The following is a 20921-nucleotide window of genomic DNA, read 5'->3' as shown; positions in this document are numbered from 1 at the left end:
TCCTTGAGGCCTCTGCTTGGAATTCAGGGTACCCACACCTCTAGCAAACTATATGGCATGATCTCCCAAAGGATAAGGTTCTTAAAATGTGAGGAGGAGGCTCCGAATTCCTCAAAATTCTCTATTTCCCTCCAGGCTGCCTTAGGTGGGAGATTAATCTCCAGGAATAAGGCCCCAATAAATAACATGAGGTGGTGGGATTCAGCTTTGGGCACAGCATCAACACTCTTACGTTCCCAGTAGTACAGAAGGAGATCACATTTTCTTAAAAGTTATACAACCACACACTTGAAGGAAGGAAGTTTGGAACATGCCATCTGCATGGCTGGTGTGTGCTCAGATGGAATTCTGACTGATGCTGCAAAGCCTGGAGCCAGTCTGGCTTCCTGCTGGCCTGCCTGGCATTAGGACTTCTACTTGGCTGGAGGAGGTCACAGGCAGGGCAGGGAAGATGGGCTCAGAAGCTTGGGAGCCACATGGTCACATGTGCCCGCTGGAGGTTTGAAACATTCCTCCGCAGTGAAGAAGACACTCGTGGCTCTCAGTAGTCTCACTGTTCTCTCTCTCTCTCTAGGCCAGCAGTTAGAAGGTCTTAGTATGGTGCAGACACTGCTTTATTTTGAGTTCATCACAGCATTCATCCAAGTTCTCCCTGGTCCTCTGTGGGGGACACATGCTGAAGGGGCTACTTAGACTCCTGTTCCCAAAGCTGCCCACCCCGGCCCTCTCATCAGGCCCTGGCAGACAGGCCTCTGTAGATTTGACCAGCAGTGAGTGCCTGTCCATAGCTGGCCTAATCCTTGTCTCTTTCCTGGGAACTCAGTACTGAAATTCAGAGGCAGAGAAGTCATGTCTGCTCATGCTTGATGGATCCCAAAGAAGGCTACACTCTTTATATGTAATTGAGAAATCCAAAAAGCTCCGAAAACTGTAAGTGTTGTCTTCCATTTGTGACACACACATTTGGCAGCAAAACCAGCCTGGACTGATGTGAGCTCTTGGTAGTGTTAGCATCCCCCTTAATGAGGTTACCTGGTGGACAGACCCACGTGTCTGACTATGGGGTGCTTTCCTGGAGCCCACCAGTGATACAAATATTTGGTTGATGCACCATTATTACCTTTTGAACACATAAAATGCTCTGCAACCTGAAATGTATGTGGCCGAAAAGGATGTGGATACGGGATGTGGATTTACATAAGAGGTGCCGTGGGCTACCCTGCCAGCTTGCACGTGGACAAGTTCTGAGAAAGCCAGTGCAGTGGGTGCATGGGGGTGTGACTGCCAAACACGAGCTGCAGAGACCACCAAGCTAAGGTCCTGACATCTTCAGCTTTGCAACAGCTTCCCTCCTTTTCATTAAGCAGCCCCAGCTGGTTTGGCGGAGCTGGAGTCAGAGAGTCCTAACCATCACGCCCTTCATCCCCACAGCGGCTCAGACCTGGGGGGTTCTGCTGTGCCAGGCAGGAGGAGCTGGGAACGCACAGCCACGTCCAGACGCAGGCTTTGCCAAGCTCTCCGACACTTCAGTGGGCCCGCGGCCTGCTGGCCTGGGCAGGGAGGACTGAACTCTTGAAGGTTTCCACTTCAATGAGATTCCACGGGAAAAGCAGAAACAGGGTGGGTTTGGCAGTGGGCCATCTCAATGGGTTTCTGTCTAAAGGCTTTTCCACTTAGAAATATTTTCTAAGGAGGGTCTTTGTCTTCTTTTGGAGGTGGGATGGATTTGTGGTCCCGAATCCTCGCTTGGAAAAGCTACCTCTGCAAGAATTCCTTTTTCTTTTTAAAAAAGGGAGAGAAAAAAAAGAAAAAAATTTAGCTTCCCTTCTCTTGAACTGTGCGTCACTCGCCAAAGAATTCCGCAGCGATAGCACTGCTATGAATAGGGCAGTCATAATGGGCTTCAGAAGAGCCCAGAGCCCAACCGCAGGAATCGTTCCTATCATGGCTCAGCTAGAACTGTGCCTTTTATACATGGAGTTTTCAGAGGAACACCTATAATCCGTATTCTCCTCCTGCCTTCTAAACTGGCCCTTTATTATTTTGTTTTTACACTTTAGGAAATGCTCCTTTTAAAAGTGCTGGCTTCTGTTTGTATCTGAGAGAGAAACGCAACGGCAGATGGAACAAGTCAGGGCAATTCTAACCCAGAGGAGGACGTGTCGAGCTACCTGTGCAAAGCCCCGAGCGTGGGGTCTCTCCTTCAAACGCGAGATACTTACTGCCTGTTAGCTGTCCTTATCAAACAGGGCTGTTCTTTTCAGATCAAAGGCGGTGGCACTCTAGTGACAATAACTTATGACTTAGGCAGAGAGAAACAGAAAGTAAGTGGGTGAAAGGTCATATTCCCAATCCAAGCAGCTCCCCAAAGAGCCACACCGCAAGGCTTCCTGGGTGGAGGATCTGGGCAGACTGAAGTCCCAGCCACTGTGGTGATAAGGCAACCAGAGAGTCCAGCCATCCAAAAGCGGTCAGAAGGAAAACAGAAGTTTAATCTGGACTTGGAGAAAACTGTGGAAAAACAGACATTTAAGTGGATTTCTGTGTTGAATAAATGAGACAGGAGCATTGAAAACTGAAGCAGGCAACCAGGGAAAGAACAACTTGGTGCACAAAGTTGAGCTGAAATTTGAAGAGCGCGAATCTGTCCCAGACCTGACCTCTTCTTGCTCTTGCAAAGTGGGAGCGGACAGTAAAGAGGTCTAAAAGCATCTTTATCTGGCATGCTGGGGAAAGCTGAAGGTTCGGATTCAAGGCTGCTTCTCATGAGAACCAAATGGCAGCTCTCTCGCTTCCAATTAGGGGTCTGGGTGTGCCTGACACAGCGGGAACTCTCCTGCTGCCTCCTGCCACCTCCTGCATCTGATTCATGGCCAGGCAGAGAGGGGCAAAGGTCCACGTGCAAGTGCATGGCTCTAGTCACACTCATTCTTTTTAGGAGGGCAGGTCTCCTCTCTCCCTCATCTGCAGGGAAAGTTCAGTGTGCAAAGGCCATGTTTCTCTTGAATTCTGCTGGCGAGCTGATGGCACAGCCACGTTACACAGTCCCTGAAGGTGGTGGTCTTTTTAAAAAAGAATGACAGGGGCTCCCCAATACTTTTAAATGAGTCCTCATTTGAGTGGGCTGGTGTTATCTGCTACAGTTTAGAGCATCACATATTGCTTTACGAGTCAGCTCAAAGAGGATGGGTCAGGCTGTTAGACAAAAAGCTGCAGATCTGAGGCTGCTATTCCAGAGATGCCTGGGCCTACCTTCACACAGCTATGCACACTTGAACTTGCAATCGCAGACCACCAAATGCAGATTTCAAAGGCTCTTCCCATCACAGGGAAGAAACAAAAGACCTGGCATCCGAACGTCATTCTTCTGCAAAACATTTTTGAGGCTGTCTAAAAATCGGGCCCAGTTTCTTGAGTTCTTCTTCAAGCTCCCTCACCCCACACCCATGAAGTCATGCTGTCTGTCTTCTTCAAGTGTGGGAAGCCAGACGATAGCTGCCTATTTTCTGTGAGTCAGCCGCTTTGGAACTGGGGTCAGCTCCCGCCCTGGCCTCTTGTCAGCTGCAGGCGCTGAGAGGAGTCCTGTAACCTCACTCCCTCTGATCTTCTGCACAGCTTGTTTTGCGTATTAAACGAGACAATGTAGGTAGAGCTAACTTGTGTCTTGTACATGACATACCGATAAACGGGCTCATATGTCATCATTATAACACAAAGTCTTGTTTCCTAAAGAAGAACAGTTTTAGGTGAAAAAAGAAAAAAAAAACCAACAACCCTGAAGCGGGCCCTGGGGTGTCCTTATCTATTAAGGACATTAATTAAGCAGACATTACAAATGTATACATGACACACCACCTAGAACTTCATCAGCTACTGGAAATGCTGGCAGTGGCCCAATGGGACAGAGCCTCTTGATTCAGGAGAAAGCTCTTGGAAAGAAAATGTGACCTGTGCTTATTATCATCTTTCCCAAGTTGTAAACTATTCTCAAAATGTCCCCCAACATCCTAGCCAAGGATTAAGAGCCAATACAAAATAAACCAAGAGAAGCAATACAGGGAAGCATCCGCAATGGAAAGCCAGACAGCAGCCACACCAACACACTGGGATGCTCCTGTAAAGCCTCGGTCTCCTCAGCTTATCCTGGGTCCCTCTACACATGGCGCCAGGGGCAGGATGCCAGCACAGCCTCCTCGCTACAAATGGGGTTGCAGGATGCACCTGGCCTGCTGCCTGCTTCAACAGCTGCAGTTGGAACATCTCAGAGAGTTGGGTCATTCAAGGTCAACCCCACAACTTACAAAGTTGGGCTGCAGCTAACTTGGGCAGAGGACTGGAGTGTCTTTTTGGGTTGGTTTGGGAAAGGGATGCTCCCCGGCTTCCCTAGGTGGTTTGTATGATCCTCGGGGAGGACAGGAGGTTGCCACGCAAGGACATGCCATATGCCTTTACCATCAACCACCACAGCTGTCAGCAGGCCTTTCTTCTTGGTGCTCAGCCGGTCATGCGCCTGGCACTGCTGGTCCCGGAAGCTGGGCAGACCCTTGGGGCAGGGCAGGTTCTCACAGACTGCGTGTTCCACACTGGCACCCAGGCAGTGTGTGCCTCCAGGCCCAGGGCTAGAAGGAAGACGAAGGTCTGCATTAACAAGATGGTGCGACTAAAGAGCAGGAGAGCGGTGTTTCTGTCTCTCTCGCCAGGAGCGGGGGAGGGCAGGGCAAGGTTTCCAAAGCCACCCCCCTCTGCTGTTACAGACCAAATGACCACAATCCCAGACCCATATTGCCGGCATGTTTAAGTGAACCCTCTGAAAGGTGCATCTGAGAACTGCAAATCAAGGTCATATGGAAAGAGAAGGCAGTGAGTATCAGTTCAGCAAGATCCACCCATTGCGTCCTTCATCTGATCTGAACTTAAAATTTGGCCATGGGTAACACTGAAAACCCAAAGGACATTTTTGGAGTGTGTGTGTGTGTGTGTGTGTGTGTGTGTGTGTGTGTGTTCTGCAGGGGTCTTCTCTGACATGAAGACCTGTAAATGGCCCCCAGGTATACTCTGGAGGTTAAGTTTCAGGATGAGTAAATACATAGCTCGTTTACTTTATAATGAAAAGAATAAGAACAAGGAGTTCACCTGCTCATGGGCTTCGAGTGGAGACCAGTCAGATCCGGGCTGCACTACCTTTGCCCAGGCAGGTGTGAGACCACACATGGTCAATGCTGTGGTCTTGGGTCCTAGATGCTCTGTGCCAAGGCTGGGGTTTTAAGCCATTCTGGAGACCCAGGCTGTGTTCACTGGCCAAGTCCACACGTGTGAGGGCCTGGCTGGCCAAAGCATGGCTCTGCCCTGTGCTTCTGCAAGGCCCCAGGGTGTCCTTGGAGGACTCAGGCCTGGGCAACCTCACTGGTTCCATTCATTTCCATGATGCCAAGGTCATCATGATGGAATAAGATTTCTTATCCACTCCCACCCCCAACACTTTTTATTGAAATTCAGCCTACGAAAGAAAGAAAAGGGCACACGTCCAAACTGTCCTGCCCAATGAATTTCCACAAATCACACACACCTGTTGGCCAAATGTCATCTCGACACATTATTCATTTCATGTTGTGTATTTCTTTTTCTTCCTTTGTCATTTTTCATGTTCAGAGAGCAAGGCCACCCTGCGATTGTTGCTTTAGGGGAGAGATATAACAGCAGAAGAGGGCAGAAGCCTTTGGGCTTTTGTGTCATAAAGGTCTACACCAGGGGTTGAAAAGCTGTTTCTGTGAAGGGCCAGATAGTGAATATTTTTGGTTTTGTGGGTCATACAGTCTCCAATCACTCAACTGCCACTATAGCACAAAAGCCGCTAGAGATAACATGTAAAAGAACAGGCAAGGCTGTGTCCCAATAAAACTTTATTAAACACCTGGTGGTAAGCCAGATTTGGCCCATGGGCCTTAAGTTTGCCAGCTCCTGGTCTACACAGATGTCTTGGAGAAAATATCCTGATGAGAAAGGCCCCTTGCATACTTCTGTCTACCTCACACACACCAGAAAACAGTTCCCTTCCCCAGGAGAAGAAGAGATCTAGAGAGATTAAACCTACTGGTGGCCCCATAGTGGGGCCCTGAGCTCTGCTGGTCTTCAAGTTAGGCAACAGCTAAACCTCTAGAAGGTTTATGGAATCTGAGAAAAGAGGGGCCTTGTGTTCTGCTTCCTGTCTAGAAAGCAAGGGAGGCATCAGTTTCAGAGAAATGATTGCTTGGTGCGTTTAGGTAGAAGGGGCCTCAGACAACCTCCCCAGGAACCCTGGCCCAGGTACCACTGGCAGACAGAATGAGTCAAATCCTGTGCCACGAAGCACAGTGTGGAAGGAGCAGAGAGAGGCTGGCCCCCAAGAGCTACATGTATCAGCAGGAAAAACATCACCCTGGCAATAAGTGAGTCCCCACGAGCGGGCGCCAAAGAAGGAACAAGAGAGGCAGCAGATGCAGCGTGGCACAATGTTTCAGGCTGAACTAGGCCCACAAAACATCCGCAGAGGTCCTAACCTCTGGTGCCTCAGAGTGCAACCGGATTTGGAAATAGGGCCAACAGGACACAGATAAAATTAGTTAAAATGAGGCTATACTAGAGTAGGTTGAGCCCCTAATCCAATATGAAGTGTCCTTATAAAAAGACGACATCTGGAGATAAACACACACACACACACACACACACGCGCGCGCACACACACACAAAGGGAGAACACCATAAGAAGATGAAAGCAGAGACTGGGATAATCCTTCTATACTCCAAAGACTGCCAGCAAGCCACCAGAAGCTGGGAGAGAGGCCTGGAACAGATTCTCCCTCACATTGCTCAGGAGAAACCAACCCTGTCGACACCCTGATTTGGACTTCCAGCCTCCAGGATCGTACAACAATAACTTTCAGTTGTTGAAGCCACCTGGTTGGGGGTCCTTTGTTATGGCAGCCCCAGGAAACTAAGGAACCAGACAACATAGGGACCAGATGCTCCTCACGGAACTTAGATGCAGACTCAGAGAAAGCAGGGCAGACACTGAAGTCATGAGGAACACAACATGGACTGGAAGGGAGTATAAAAATACAAATTAGGTGGATTTGTAGAAGAATAAAGGAAGCCACATTTCCTACACACTTGAGTACAGACTGCGATTGGTGAACAACATGTAATTAACTTCCTAAGTTGTTATTGAGTTTCCTTTAACACTTCAGTTTCCTCCCTTTCCAGTAGCTGATTTCTCCAGTTTTACATCTGCCTAACCCACATACAACAATTACCTTTACCCCTGACAGTGAGGAGGTGGAGAGGAGATGTGATGTGATATGATGTAAGAGAAATGGATCCAGAAGAAAGTGGGTCTGGAGGTGGAGCCCATGGGATATGACATGTGCCTTGGCACACCTCCCTCCAGATCTGCTTATGCTGCTGCTTCTCCCTGACAACTTCTCCAACAGGCAGTCTCTATGTGGCCCCTTATCTAGCTCACAGACCCCGTAATCCCCACTTCCCACCTCCTAACCTTCTGTCCATCTTTGAGGTCACCTCCACCCTATTTTTCCTTCCTACCTAGAGCATTTCCAAATCTTGTTTGGGTTTCTGCTATGTTGCTTTCCACCAACCTTATGAAACGGAGAGCTGTCTTCCTTCTGTTCCTCTTATTTGGAAGGATCTTATCTTCCAAATATCTGGGTTCTGTGTTCTCAGCAGACAGCATTGCACAGGATGGTCTTCAATAAGTAGTAGTTAAACTGAGTTGAACTATATTATCAGAGCTTATCTTAAAATGACCGACAGAGGGAATGATGTCAGGGAAGGAGTTGAGGAGGAAGCACCAGGAATCCATTTCTCCATCCAGACAATAATCATACTGGCAAAAACTATCTGAAGAAACTATTGTGAAACTCTGCAGTCTACTTGAAAGCTTGCAGCTTCCAGGGGAAAGCCAGGTCAATTTCAGTTAATTTTGCTGTTACTGCCCATCCTTCACCCCAAGGCAGGCAGCTATGTCTGTGCTCCTGGTGCAACTTTCTGGAGTCAGGGTGAGCAATAAGGACCGTATCTTCCAAATATCTGATTTCTGTGTTCTGACTGCTGATTGCCACTTTCAGTTGTTAAGGTGCAGATGCAGAAGATGGCTGACATTGTTGTAACCTCCACTAGGTGAAGTGGCTTCCAAGAGATTTCAAGGGGATTTCTCTCCTTTTTCCTTTTAGGAGCCAGAAATTTAAGCACAAAGACATTTAAAAACAACTTCATCTAGGAGAACTTAGAAAGCCACCAGAAATTGCTAGGAAAAGATACAGGCTCAAACAAGACCCGATAAGACCTTAAGCTTTCACTTCAGGTTGATTCCTGATCCAGGGATACCACTAAATCATAAAACAAAACACCCTGGAGAAGGGGTAGAACCTATTTCTAGAGTTACCACATTCTAAGATTTGAATGTCTAGTTTTTAATGAAAACATCACAAGGCATACAAAGAAACAGGAAAGTATGGTTCATTCAAAAGAACAAAATATATTGGCAGAACCTGTCCCTGAGGAAATCCAGATGTTGGCCTTACTAGACAAATACTTTAAAACAACTGTCTTAAAAATGCTCAGGAACCAAATGAAGGCACAGATAGAGTCAGGAAGACAATCTGTAAACAAAATGGGAATATCAACAAAGATATGGAAATTAAGGAAACAAAGATAAATTTTGGAATTGAAAGTATAAGAACTGAAATGAAAAATCCACCAGTTCAGGGCAGATTTTAGCAGGCAGAAGAAGGAATTGGCAACTTGAATACAGGACAATTGAAATTGCTGAGTCTGAGAAGTAAAAAGAAAAAAAATGTAGGAAAGCAAGCAGAGATAACCTGTGGGACACCATCAAGTGGATCGATATATGCACTATGCAAGTCTCAGAAGAAAAAAAGAGAGAAAGGGGTTAGAGATTATTTGAAGAAATAATGGCTGAAACTTTCCAAATGTGAAGAAAGATGTGACTCTACAAATCCAAGAAGCTTGAGAAATTCCAAGTAGGATACAAGGACCCATACTAAGACACATTATAATTAAACTGCCAAAAGACAAAGAGAGAACCTTGAAAGCACCAAGAGAAAAGCGACACATCCCATACAAGGGATCTTCAACAAGATTATTAGCCAATTTCTCACCAGAAACGTTGAAGGCCAAAAAGAAGTATGCTTACATATTTAAAGTGCCTAAGAGCAGAACTGTCAACCAAGAATTCTATAACCATATAACTGCCCCTTCAAAAATCAAGGTGGAAATTAAGACATGCCCAGATAAACAAAAAATGGAGAAAGTTTGTTACCACTAGACGTGCATTACAATAAATGCTAAAGGGAGTCCTTCAAGTTCAAATGAAAAGACACTAGATGTAACCTGAATGGAGGAGGAACAGGCTTTTCTCCCTGGTCCTGGTATGTGGCTTCTCTCAGCATGCTTCTTCAGTGGCCTGTGATGCATTCCACCTCCATGTGGGCAGCATTCTCCTATACTCCAATGGGTAGCTTCCAAGCACACCAACTTTTTGGATAGATTCCTATCCTGGTTTGAGATGCGGTTTCCTCCCTTGGAACCTTTCCCTCACACCCTTAAGTGTGACTTCCCAGAGAATGCCACCAGTATAGAACCTCTACAAGCCTCTCCCTCATTCAGTGGACGCCAGGTACACCCTCTCTAACAAGGTCCAAGGAATTTCATTCCTGGATGAAACTGTGGTAGCAGCTACTGTCCGTCCTTCACAGTAGCTGTGTGTGGGTCCCTGTCATACAGATCTGTTCCTTCCTTGGGTGCTCTGCCTCAGACCTAAAGACACTGGATGCCACCTGTATCTTGTCTTCCTATATTCCTTAGAGTTCTCTTTACCTCTTAGTAAGTTCCCATTACTCCAACCACCTGTTACAGCTAATATTTCCTTAAACTTCCCCTGATTAAAAAATATGACCAAAGGAATTGATTTTCTTCAGTTTTATTAAGTCATTATTTTGAACAACATGAGAAAGGAGAGAAGTAATCCACTAGGTGCATGATTTGCTACCTAAATAATCCCCAATTGCTATGTGGCAGGACCCTGCATGCAGTCCTTCATTTTTATGACTGTCTCTATAACACAGGGCCTCTACAGTCACATCAGTGAGGGCCTCCTGCATGTGCAGCGGACCTCTGAACAATGTGGGGGTTAGAAATGCTGACCCCTAACATGTAGAAAATCCACATACAACTTTTAACACCCCAAACACTTCACGATTAATAGCCTATTATTGACTGGAAGTCTTACTGATCACATAAATTAACATGTTTTGTAGGTTATATGTATTTCATACTATATTCTTATAGTAAAGTCAGCTAGAGAAAAGGTTAAGAAAATCATAAGGAAAATATATTTCCTACTCAGTAAGTGGAAGTGGATCATCATAAAGGCCTTCATCCTTATCATCTTCACATTAAGCAGGCTGAGGAAGAGGTGGCGCTCTTGCTGTCTCAGGAGCAGCAGAGACAGAATAAAACCCATGTATAAGCGGACCTGCACAGTTCACACCCATGTTGTTCAAGAGTAAACTGCACATTGGTCCTGAGACAACAGAAAGGGGCACCCTCCATCTGTGGCATAGAGAAGATAGAAGGAGAATCCTTGTGGGGGAGGGTATGGCTAGCAGAGTTTCCACAGATGGCTTCCTGACACAAGTTCTGGGGGAGGATTCGAAGGAGACCCCAACTTTCCCAAAGACCCCACACTGGGCTGGGTGGATGAAGCTTGGATTGTGTGGACACAGGGGCTTCAGGAGACAGTGTATGGGGCCAGCAAGTACAGCAGGGGACCAAATCCCCAAAAGCGAATGGAGAGACCACCCTCACACAGTCTCAGGAGCAGAGGGCGGGGCTCTTATTCACTCTGGCTAAGTTGCTCTGAGCTACACAGTAAGGAGAAAAACAAAACACTTCTAGGGAGACTAAAAGGACAGAAAGCCAGCTTGGCATGGCTAAAATAAAGAACAGTTAATATAAGAGATTCATAATAGAGTTATCACTTCCTAGGAGCTGAAGGCGGGTCTGGTCTTTCCCTCAGCCTCTCCTGTGAGGGCAGGAAGGCGCAGGCCTGCCGGGCTCCATCGCAAGGCTCTGAGGTCCCATGAGGCCTCCAGGAGAAAGCCAGCAAGTTGCAATCTCATCCTGAAATGAGGACTGATCCCTGAGGACCGGGAAGAAACTTCAAGGAAAGAGGCACTTTCACATAAACAGTGATCATAAAACAGCCAACATGCCCAGAGGGCTCCCACTTTGCTGGCCCTTCTAACCATTACTTCATTAAATCCACACACAGAATCAGAAGGTGCTCCTGACTGCACTCTTTGGGTGAGGAAACCAACGCTCCAACAGGTGACATAACCACTTGGCTGACGAGCAAGAGGTGGAGAGAAGAAATGCAGCATGCAAGAGCTCCTGAACCCAGCAGGAACAGGCGCCCTGCCTCTGGGAGGGGCTGCCATTGGCCACCACGAGGCCTGAAGGACAGCCTGACTCACTGACCAGTCATCGGGGTGTGATGAGTTTTTAAATTTGAATTTTTACTATCAATCAACAGTTTCTAGTTTTTCTGTTCTAGGACTTTCTTTTTGTTTTTTTTTTTTTTTTGACGGAGTCTTGCTCTGTCATCCAGGCTGGAGTGCAGTGGTAAGATCTCGGCTCACTGTAACTTCCACCTCCTGGATTCAAGCGATTCTTGTGCCTCAGCCTCCTGAGTAGCTAAGATTACAGGTGTGCGCCACCATGCCCAGCTAATTTTTTTGTATTTTTAGTAGAGATGGGGTCTCGCCATGTTGGCCAGGCTGGTCGTGAACTCCTGGCCTCAGGTGATCCAGCCACCTTGGCATGCCAAAGTGCTGGGATTATAGGCATGAGCCACTGTGCCAGGCCTGTTCTAGGACTCCTAAACATGAATGAAATAGAAGCTTAGATACAAAACCAAATGGCTTGCGTGAGTACTTCACAGGAAAAGGATATTCAAATGGCAAATAAGGAAACAGACAGATGTTCAGCCACCCTGTTGATGATGAAAGTACCAATTCCCCAGCCAGTTACTGCTACACATGCATCAGAATGGCCAAAACCAGAGAGAATTACTGACAACACCTGCGTCAGTGAAGACATGGGGCAAGTAGAAAGCCACCACAGCCATAGCAATGGAGATGGCACGGCCATTCTGCAAAGCTGGCAGCTGTTATGTAGTCACACATGCGCACCCCAGGGGCCAGCAACTGCCCTCGTACTGCACCGACACATATCTGCACGTGCGCCCCAACACACATGCTCGACCGTGAGGAGCAATACTGTGCACGGAGCTGTGCTTCTTTGTATATTCTACCTTCATAAGTTTGTTTAAAAATAAGTAAAAGAGTAAGGTAGAGAGGCTTTGGTGAGAAACTGAAAGTGGAGAGAAAGGAGAGCTCTACCGCAAATTTTCCCAAGCGCCTGCCGAACAAGGACCATCTCCTGCTGAAGTGGTCCTCAGTGCCTTGACAGGCACAAGCACAGAGCAGAGAAGGTTTGCTGAGATCAACAGGATCACATGGCAGAACATTTGTCCCTTTCTTTGAGAGTGGATGGACAGGTAGAATCGAGATAGGCTGGAAGAGAAAGATGCCACTTTTTATTTTCAGGTTTGCTGTATCAAATAAAGACAGACCAGAAGATAAAGTCACAACAGCAGTTTGGACCAGCTTCACCATCCAGAGACACAGGGCGTTCAGTAGAAAGCTGGTAGTTCTGGCCTCTGCCCTGGTAGCCCCTGGCTCTGTGAGCTCTGAGAAGGGAGCAGGGCAAAGCCATATGGTTTCAGAAGGGCTGCCGAGCTGCTAACGCACCCTCACGGCAGCAGACATCCCAGTTTTAAGGCCTCCTCTGAAAGGTGTCCAAGTAACACATGTAACTTATGCTTCAGTGTAGATACTTGAATTTTTAAAAATTATCCATATGAATGCCAGGTCGCTGGCACATCAAAAGCACACAGATGGGGTTTCACTGTGGAAGCAAAAAGCAATTACAGGCACATAACTTTACACCAGCCGTCCTCCCACCGTCTTAGCAGGCTAGCTGCCTTCCTCTCCCTTTCTGGTGCACATGGGCTGCATCTCATGGTGACCCTGCTGTGTCCCAGCTCCACACTCCACTTGCCTGCCCGCGCTGCACCTGCTGGGATGCAGCTGGCTTTTCACACAAGTGCATCTGAGCCTTTCTCTACCGTCCCTCCCCAGCCCTTCCCTGCACACAAACTGTCCAGGGGTAACAGAAGGTGAATTACAGATGCATTTTCTACCTTGTAGTCTTTTGACGTAACTCCCACCAACAGCAACATAAATTATGGCAGGAAAGGACGGGCCTAGGAAGCTGGTGTGGAAACACGGATGGTCCCTAAGGCCTCCACGTCAGCTAGCAAAAAATAAAAATTCCGAGAGCTGTGAAGACCAAGACTAAAAAAAATAATTGTGTGTGTGGGGGGACTCTCTTGCCAGTATTTTTGGACAGTGAATAAACCAGCTGCAGAAGACAGGGAGCGGAGCCAGGAATATAAAGTGAAGGGGGTGAGGAGGGGGTCGTGGGAGCGTTCCAAGCCTGAGACCTACATAGCAGTGAGATTGGGACATCCTTGTGAAATCTCGAGGCAGTAGGCCTGGTGATTTAAGAAGTGAGACGGGGAGAGGACATTGTTTTCGTCAGAGCTTGGTTCTGAGGCCCTGGTCAGCTGTGCTTTGTAACAATCACCACATCAGGGCATCCTGCAGAAGCACGCTGGAGGCTGCAGCCTGGACTTCATAAAACATGCCCACGTCCTGCGTCGCTTTGCGAAGCCCCTGAGACGGTTGCTAATCCACCCACCCAAGGCCTGTCCCGCCTCTTCCCATTCACCTGGGCTGGATCCATGGAGGCGAGAAACTCCATAGAAAACTACATGCAAAAAAGGAGCATGTTGTTTTCATTCACAACAGAAAATAGAGCTACACCGTCACTGCGGAAGATCGAACAGACTACCAATGTTATAGGAGCAAAAAGGTATCACTTCTCTTACTGGGGAAAAACAAGGCTGGGTTCTGTGTTGAAGCTTGTTCTCAAGGTGATGCCGAGCACCCCAGGCTGTGAGCTGTTGCCTTGCTGGAGAAGGGCAGGCACAACAGGTGACAGATGGGCCTCATGTGGCCATTCATAGCATCTGGGCCTCAGTGAGGGGAGATGATACAAGGGAATGAGGCCTACCTGGTGGTCTGCCACTTTTGGCCTAATCGTTTATGATCACGTTTGTGTTTCAGTGAAAAAATGATATTAGGGATGTGTTTTGGAGGCACTGGTATTGCAGAGAGATTGGTTTTCCTGGGCAAGTGCATGTCCAGGCAGGAAGGCGGTCAGCATATTTTATGGAGTGGCCACTCTGCTGTAGGCACGGAAGGCAGCATGGTGTCCAAACAGGTGTGGCCTGTCCTGGGCCTGCACAGAGCTCAGCTCAAAGACCAGTGGGGAGAACACAGTCAAAACAAGTGAGCAAATACATAACAACAATAACAGCTGTTATAACACCTGTAATGCAAGGAAGAGGTGCTGAGGGAGAGTTAAGCAGCATCCCATTTTAGGCAGGGTGTCAGGGACAAAGATCTCTTGAGAAGACATTTACATTAAAACCCAAGGAAGGGCAAAGGCAAGTTAAGGAAAGGGAAGACAGCACTGAGGAGGGTCCTGGGGTTGGAATGCTGTGGCTGAGAGCACAAACGAGGCTTCGAGGCTGCAGGGCGCTGAATGGTGGGTGCCCTCGCCCTCAAAAGATAGGTCCACTTGGAACCGGCAAATGAGACCTTATTTGGCAAAAGGGTCTTGGCAGACATAATTAAGCTAAGGATATGGAGATGAGACCATCCTGGATTTGGGTGGGCCCTAAATTCAATGACAAGTGTTCTACTAAGGGAAGAAAAGGGAAGAAAAGGCAAGAGGACACACAGAGAAGAGACCATGTGAAGTCAGAGGCAGAGATGTGGTGATGTGCCTCCAAGCCAGGGAAGGCCAAGGGTTGCCTGGAGCCACAAAATGGATTCACCTTTGGAGTTTTAAGAAGGAAGCAGCTGTGCTGACACCTTGATTTTGGACTTCTGGTTTCTAGAACTGGGCTCCAAACCTGGCCTGCCACTGCCTTGTTGTGTGACTTTGGGCAAGTTACCAAACTTCAATATGATTCTTTTTTTTCTTTTTTTTTGAGATGGAGTCCCACTCTGTCACCCAGGCTGGAATGCAGTGGTGTGATCTCGGCTCACAGCAAACTCAGCCTCCCAGGGTTCAAGTGATTCTCCTGCCTCAGCCTCCCAAGTAGCTGGGATTACAGGCACATGCAACCGCATCTGGCTAAGTTTCATACTTTTAGTAGAGACAGGGTTTCACCATGTTGGCCAGGCTGGTCTTGAACTCCTGACCTTAGGTGATCCATCCACCTCAGTCTCCCAAAGTGCTGGAATTACAGGCGTCAGCCACTGGGCCCAGTCCCCGATTCAGTTGTTGTTGTTTTTTTTCTGTACAATGAAGATAAAAATAATACCTCTCCCACAGGGCTGCATTCAATGATTTCCTACATAAAAGCCTAAGGGAACCTGGCGCATGGTGCGGGTCTGCTGCATTCACCACCCTTCTCATGACCAGACGTGGAAGAAGCAGAAAGGATGTAAGAGGAAGCTGCATGGACTCAAGGGCTTTGGACTAAAGCAATGCAAGAATGGTGGTGCTATTTACTGAGAGGAGAGATGTGTGCTAGGAGTAGAGGTCCCAGTTTAGAAAGGGTCCTGTTTGACGTGTCTAGGAGAAAACCAAGAGGAGTTGGTGGGACTTCACCCCTTGTGGGTAGGCAGGGATTTTATCTGTCTTTGCTTCTTACTGCAGGCCCACACCTAGCAGAGTTCAGGCCCTGGCATGGTTTACTGAAGGCTTCGCATTGGAAAGGCTTCACTGGGAAGGGGCGTGCGGCTGGGAGGAGTGAAAACACTGCAGGCTCTTTCTGTTCCTTCTGCCATTGCCCTGCCCCACAGGACGATGCTGCTTGACAACAGAGATTGGACGTGAAGGTGCCTCAATGACTGTAACAATCTGATGTGCTGAGACCCACACACCCTCAGGTGTCTGTGTACCGAGGCCCTGCAAATTATCCCATTCCTCAATGATAAAATACAGGAAAAAGCAAGGGAAGGAACAGCCACGACTATCATGGCAAGGGAGAGGGAGGACCTGATGAAGAAGAAAGATTTTGACAACTTTGTGATTTACAGAACAGCCTCTCTCCTGGGGCCATGGGACCTGGAGGAATGGGATGAGAATCTCAATACTAGACACCTCATGGCAGGGCAGGCCAGTGAGAGTATAGTAATGCAACTGTCTGAACTGGGCGGTGTTTAGGATCCTCCCAGAGCAAAATGCCCCTGGGGTATCCCAGAGCAACCACGGGAGGGAGGGTGGCGGGCAGGGCAGGAAGCAGTTCAGATAGTGAAAGTGTCCTTCGGGCTACCAATGCAGGGGAAGCCCTAGCTAATATCATCCCAAGAAAACAGACCACACCAGTTCCTTTCAAAGAGGCACCTACGGCATTTACATAGTGTTGATAACTTCTTATTCTTGTAAATGTTGCCCTCGCCTGAAGACAATTTAAATGTTGACAGTCTCAGGACACTGGGTCCCTCAGGCATTCAGAGGTTCTGATATCCTCCTGCTATGGTGTTTACTGGGTGTCACCTGTTATGAGATAAGACATATAATGTGCCAAGAAGATCGATCTTCCACTAAGCCCCACAAACTCCAATCACAAACGTGGAACACCCATGACAACCACAACCCCTACCAGTTTTTCTCTGCACTTAACAAAGCCTTAGGCAGGGAAGGGCAACTGGTCCCATCCCCGTTCTTCCATCAGTGCTAATAATAAGAGGGGCTGCTTACTAAATACACAGCAAGGATTTTCTGTGCATTCCCATGAATTCTTCCAAGTTTTAGATGAAGAGACAAGTACCACCCGTCAGCGCTGTAAGAAGTCATGCTGGTGGCCAGGCACGGTGGCTCACACCTGTAATCCTAGCACTTTGGGAGGCCGAGGTGGGCGGATCATGTGAGGTCAGGAGTTCGAGACCAGCCTGGCAACATGGCGTAACCCCATCTCTACTAAAAATACAAAAATTAGCTGGGAGTTGTGGCACACTGCTGTAATCCTAGCTACTTGGGAGGCTGAGGCAGGAGAATCGCTTGAACCAGGGAGGCAGAGGTTGCAGAGAGCCGAGATTGTGCCACTGCACTCCAGCCTGGGTGACAGAGTGAGGCTCCATCTCAAAAAAAAAAGAAGTCATTCCTAACAGACTAAACACCTACTATGTGCCCGACACTCTGCTGGGTGCTAGAGGGAAATGTTTTAATAAGACATAATTAATACGTAATGCCAATTCTTATAACATTGCTGGAAAAATGGTGTTCCTGTCACTGACTAAACTAGGAACATAAGCCTTCCTTTAATCCAGAGGTTCCAACATTGGCTGCCATTGGAGTCACCTGGGAAGATAAAATATCCAATTCCTGGGTCCCACCCTTAGTGTTCTGCGATTTGATCAGTCTGGGGTATGACCTGGGCATCAGGATTTTTAAACACAAGAGGCATTTGCTAATTATCCATCAACAGGACTTAATTGTAGAGATTTCTTTATAGTCATTATTTAGAACTTGCTCATTTTCAAAATTGATGTGATGCAACTGCTGACACAAAAGGCACAAAACAGATCATAAAAAGAAATGGTAAGAAACGGGAAGCTGCATTTGACCCAGCCATCCCATTACTGAGTATATATCCAAGGATTATAAATCATTCTACCATAAAGACACATGCACATGTATGTTTATTGTGGCACATATACACCATGGAATACTATGCAGCCATAAAAAAGGACAGGTTCATGTCCTTTGCAGGGACATGGATGAAGCTGGAAACCATCATTCTCAGGAAACTAACACAAGAACAGAAAACCAAACACTGCAAATTCTCACTCATAAGTGGGAGCTGAACAATGAGAACACATGGACACAGGGAAGGAAACATCACACACCAGGGCCTGTCAGGGGGTTGAGGGGCTGGGGGAGGGATAACATTAGGATAATTACCTAATGTAGATGACGGGTCGACGGGTGCAGCAAACCACCATGGCACGTGTATACCTATGGAACAAACCTGCACGTTCTGCACATATACCCCAGAACTTAAAGTATAAAAAAAAAAAAAAAAAGAAAGAAATGGGAAACTTCAAGAAGACAAGGGAAAAATCTGTGGTGATGGAATTATCATCATTGAGCCCAAAATTGATCCCTGAGTTTTGTGGAACAAATGTACAAAGGTGAACAGGAAAGGTCATGGTATCATTAAAGTCAATAAAAAGAAGCCAAACAGAAAAAAAACTAAAACACTGTTTTTCTAATAGTTATAGGAGGATCCATGAAAAATACTAGGATGAAGAAGACAGCTGAACCCAGATACTCTGAGTCATGAACCACCAGGCTGCTCTCACATCAGTAGACAGCCAATGTGGAATGACCCCAGACTTGGTAAACCATGAGGCAGGCAGGAGGAACCGTAATACAGCTGTCTCCGAAAACCTTTGCACTGGGGCCCAGGGAAGGAATGACGGAGTCAGCTCACCCCAGAGTCTACCGTATTCATGTTCACAGAAAGAGCAATTTAAGCTGAGATGTCATTTGACACACACGAGGCCCCTGCACCCTGGACCTTGGCTTGGTTTCATCTTTCTTATCTTCTGATGCTCATGGGGAGACAGACCCTGCTTTGTGTGAGGCAGCGAGAGCTGCAGTTGGGAAACTCCAGTCGCGGCTCGTTGGGGTAAGGCTGGTCAGGGGGACTTACGGGGGGTTGTCACATTTCCTCTGCCGGAAGCGGGCTCCCGTCCCACATGTTCGGCTGCACATGCTCCAGGCGCCCCATGGGCTCCAGTCTCCGTCCACGTGCTCCGGGATGGGCGTCTTGCTCACGCACTCCCCCGCGCGGCACCACTGAAACACAGCGGGGAGGGCCAGGGCCCAGGCACTCAGCAAAGCTGCTCACTGAAGCCCACCAGGCCCCAAAATGCCACACTGCCAAAAACCCATTTTCTAAATTTACACAAAACTATAGTATGTTTCAGGGTTTGCATGTTTGCTCATTTTAGTGACGTGCCTTACTGACTCAAGCTGACACTCATATCCCTGTAGGGTTTGGATTTTGCCCTAAACTTTCAGATGGATGTGCTCCATTGGGATTTTCTAAATCCCAGGAAAAGGATTAATCTACATGGCTCATGAAGAGACCTGGGCTTCTGCAAACTTTGCTTGACATGAGTGCGTTTCTCGCTGAGAGGCGGCATGCCCCAGTTGAGGTTCTGAACTTGAGAGCTGGGTTTGTTGCTTGGTGATGACACAGCCAGCTCCACGTGAGGGAACCTTGGTTCTTTCTGAGAATAAGACGAGGTCAGCCCTATAAAACAATTTCTCAAAGTGCACAGCACATACCCTCAGGTGCTAGATGTGATTTTTGTGGTTCCCAATCATGGCATCAGAGCAAAACTTTACTACCTTTTCAACTCTTTCAATTCTGGCACTAAGACTGGGGAGAGCCCCTGCGGCTGCAGGTCCTGAACACCTCTTCTAACACCTCCCTATCTCTCCTGCACGTGAGGAACAGGCTCATTCTCTCAACATTTAGTTAGAATTGGGTAATACTGTTCTCACTGAATTCTTTTTACGAGCACCTACTGGGTATGGCAGGTGATGTTCTTCCATTTAAAATATACTGGTGAAAGCGTTCCTTTTAAGTAAATTCCCTTACATGATGAAAGGAGTTAATCTAACAAAAAATGTTAAGTAACTGATGCTTGTATCTTATAAGAAAAAGGAATGAGGTGATGTAGGCACCACTCTGTGCCCAGAGTGGGCTCCACGGGCGTTTCTGTGGTGCCTGGGGGATGTTTCAGGGGCTCGTAAGTAGAGTACAGACAGTGTTTCAGAAGGAGAGGTGTCAATTGCCTGGGAGACGTGGAGCTGCCTGTTGGGGGCAGCGGGAAGCCAGGGGTTTACCTTGTCTGCCCCACACTCGGTGCCATCCAGGGGAGGGTCCAGCTTGGTCTTGCAGGATGTGTCTCCTTCTACCAGGCACCACAGTCCAGCGCACATCAGATGCTGCAGGACAAGGGAAGGAACCGTAATTGTGGAAAACATCCACACTCACAGGTCACAGCTGGGGTCAGAGGTGTGGCCCAACCACTGTTTCAAATTTGGGATTTGAAATGTATGGGGAAGCCAGAGGGTCATGAGTCTGTATGTCTAAAACAGAAGTGCATCACTTGAACTGGCTCATTTAGCACAACAAAATTCTGTGCATCTACTCCTAGGAGTGCTTGTCTCACCGAGTTGAGTTCAACAGCTCCAACAACCACTGAGGGCCTAGGAGATATCAGAGGCTCAACCCAGGCCAGAAGCAGCAGCCCCTGCTGATGAGCAAACAGGAGTGATGAGCAAACAGACGTCTTCCATTTACAGCAGTGAGGCGTGGGGCAGATACGCAGGGGCTGTCCAGGGAACACAGGGAAAGGATCTAACCAAACCTCGTCAGGGAGGGCTTGCCGGAAGAGGCAGCTCTGAAGTCAAGGCCACATGGGTAGGCAGCCATTATGAGGCCAAGAAGTGACAGCCCAAAGGGCCATGAAGGGCTGGTACCCCCACAGGGTTACAGGGGCAACCTTCTGTCCTCCCTGTAGTCACCTGTTTCTAGCTCAGCTGAGCTGTGCACAATTTTTTATAGTATTTCACCTAGATAACTTCCAGAACATCTACAAATACACGATTAAAATAATTCC

The 20921-nt window shown here is 47.6% G+C and overlaps 1 protein-coding gene across 1 annotated transcript in view; it reads right to left on the bottom strand.

Moving 5' to 3' along the window:
• ADAMTS17 (ADAM metallopeptidase with thrombospondin type 1 motif 17) overlaps positions 1 to 20921 on the bottom strand; it is a 367353-nt gene that overhangs the window by 132837 nt on the left and 213595 nt on the right. The window contains exons 11-13 of the mRNA XM_007990567.3: positions 20143 to 20244; positions 18938 to 19083; positions 4453 to 4619 (exon numbers count right to left, since the gene is read on the bottom strand). Coding sequence (XP_007988758.3) covers positions 4453 to 4619; positions 18938 to 19083; positions 20143 to 20244 — 415 coding nt within the window. The remainder of the gene's footprint in view (positions 1 to 4452; positions 4620 to 18937; positions 19084 to 20142; positions 20245 to 20921) is intronic.

The sequence above is a fragment of the Chlorocebus sabaeus genome, chromosome 29 (genome assembly GCF_047675955.1).
Source record: "Chlorocebus sabaeus isolate Y175 chromosome 29, mChlSab1.0.hap1, whole genome shotgun sequence".
In the NCBI taxonomy this organism is placed as follows: Eukaryota; Metazoa; Chordata; class Mammalia; order Primates; family Cercopithecidae; genus Chlorocebus; species Chlorocebus sabaeus.
Note: the sequence above shows the minus strand (reverse complement) of the source record. Positions and strands in the feature narration are given on the sequence as shown.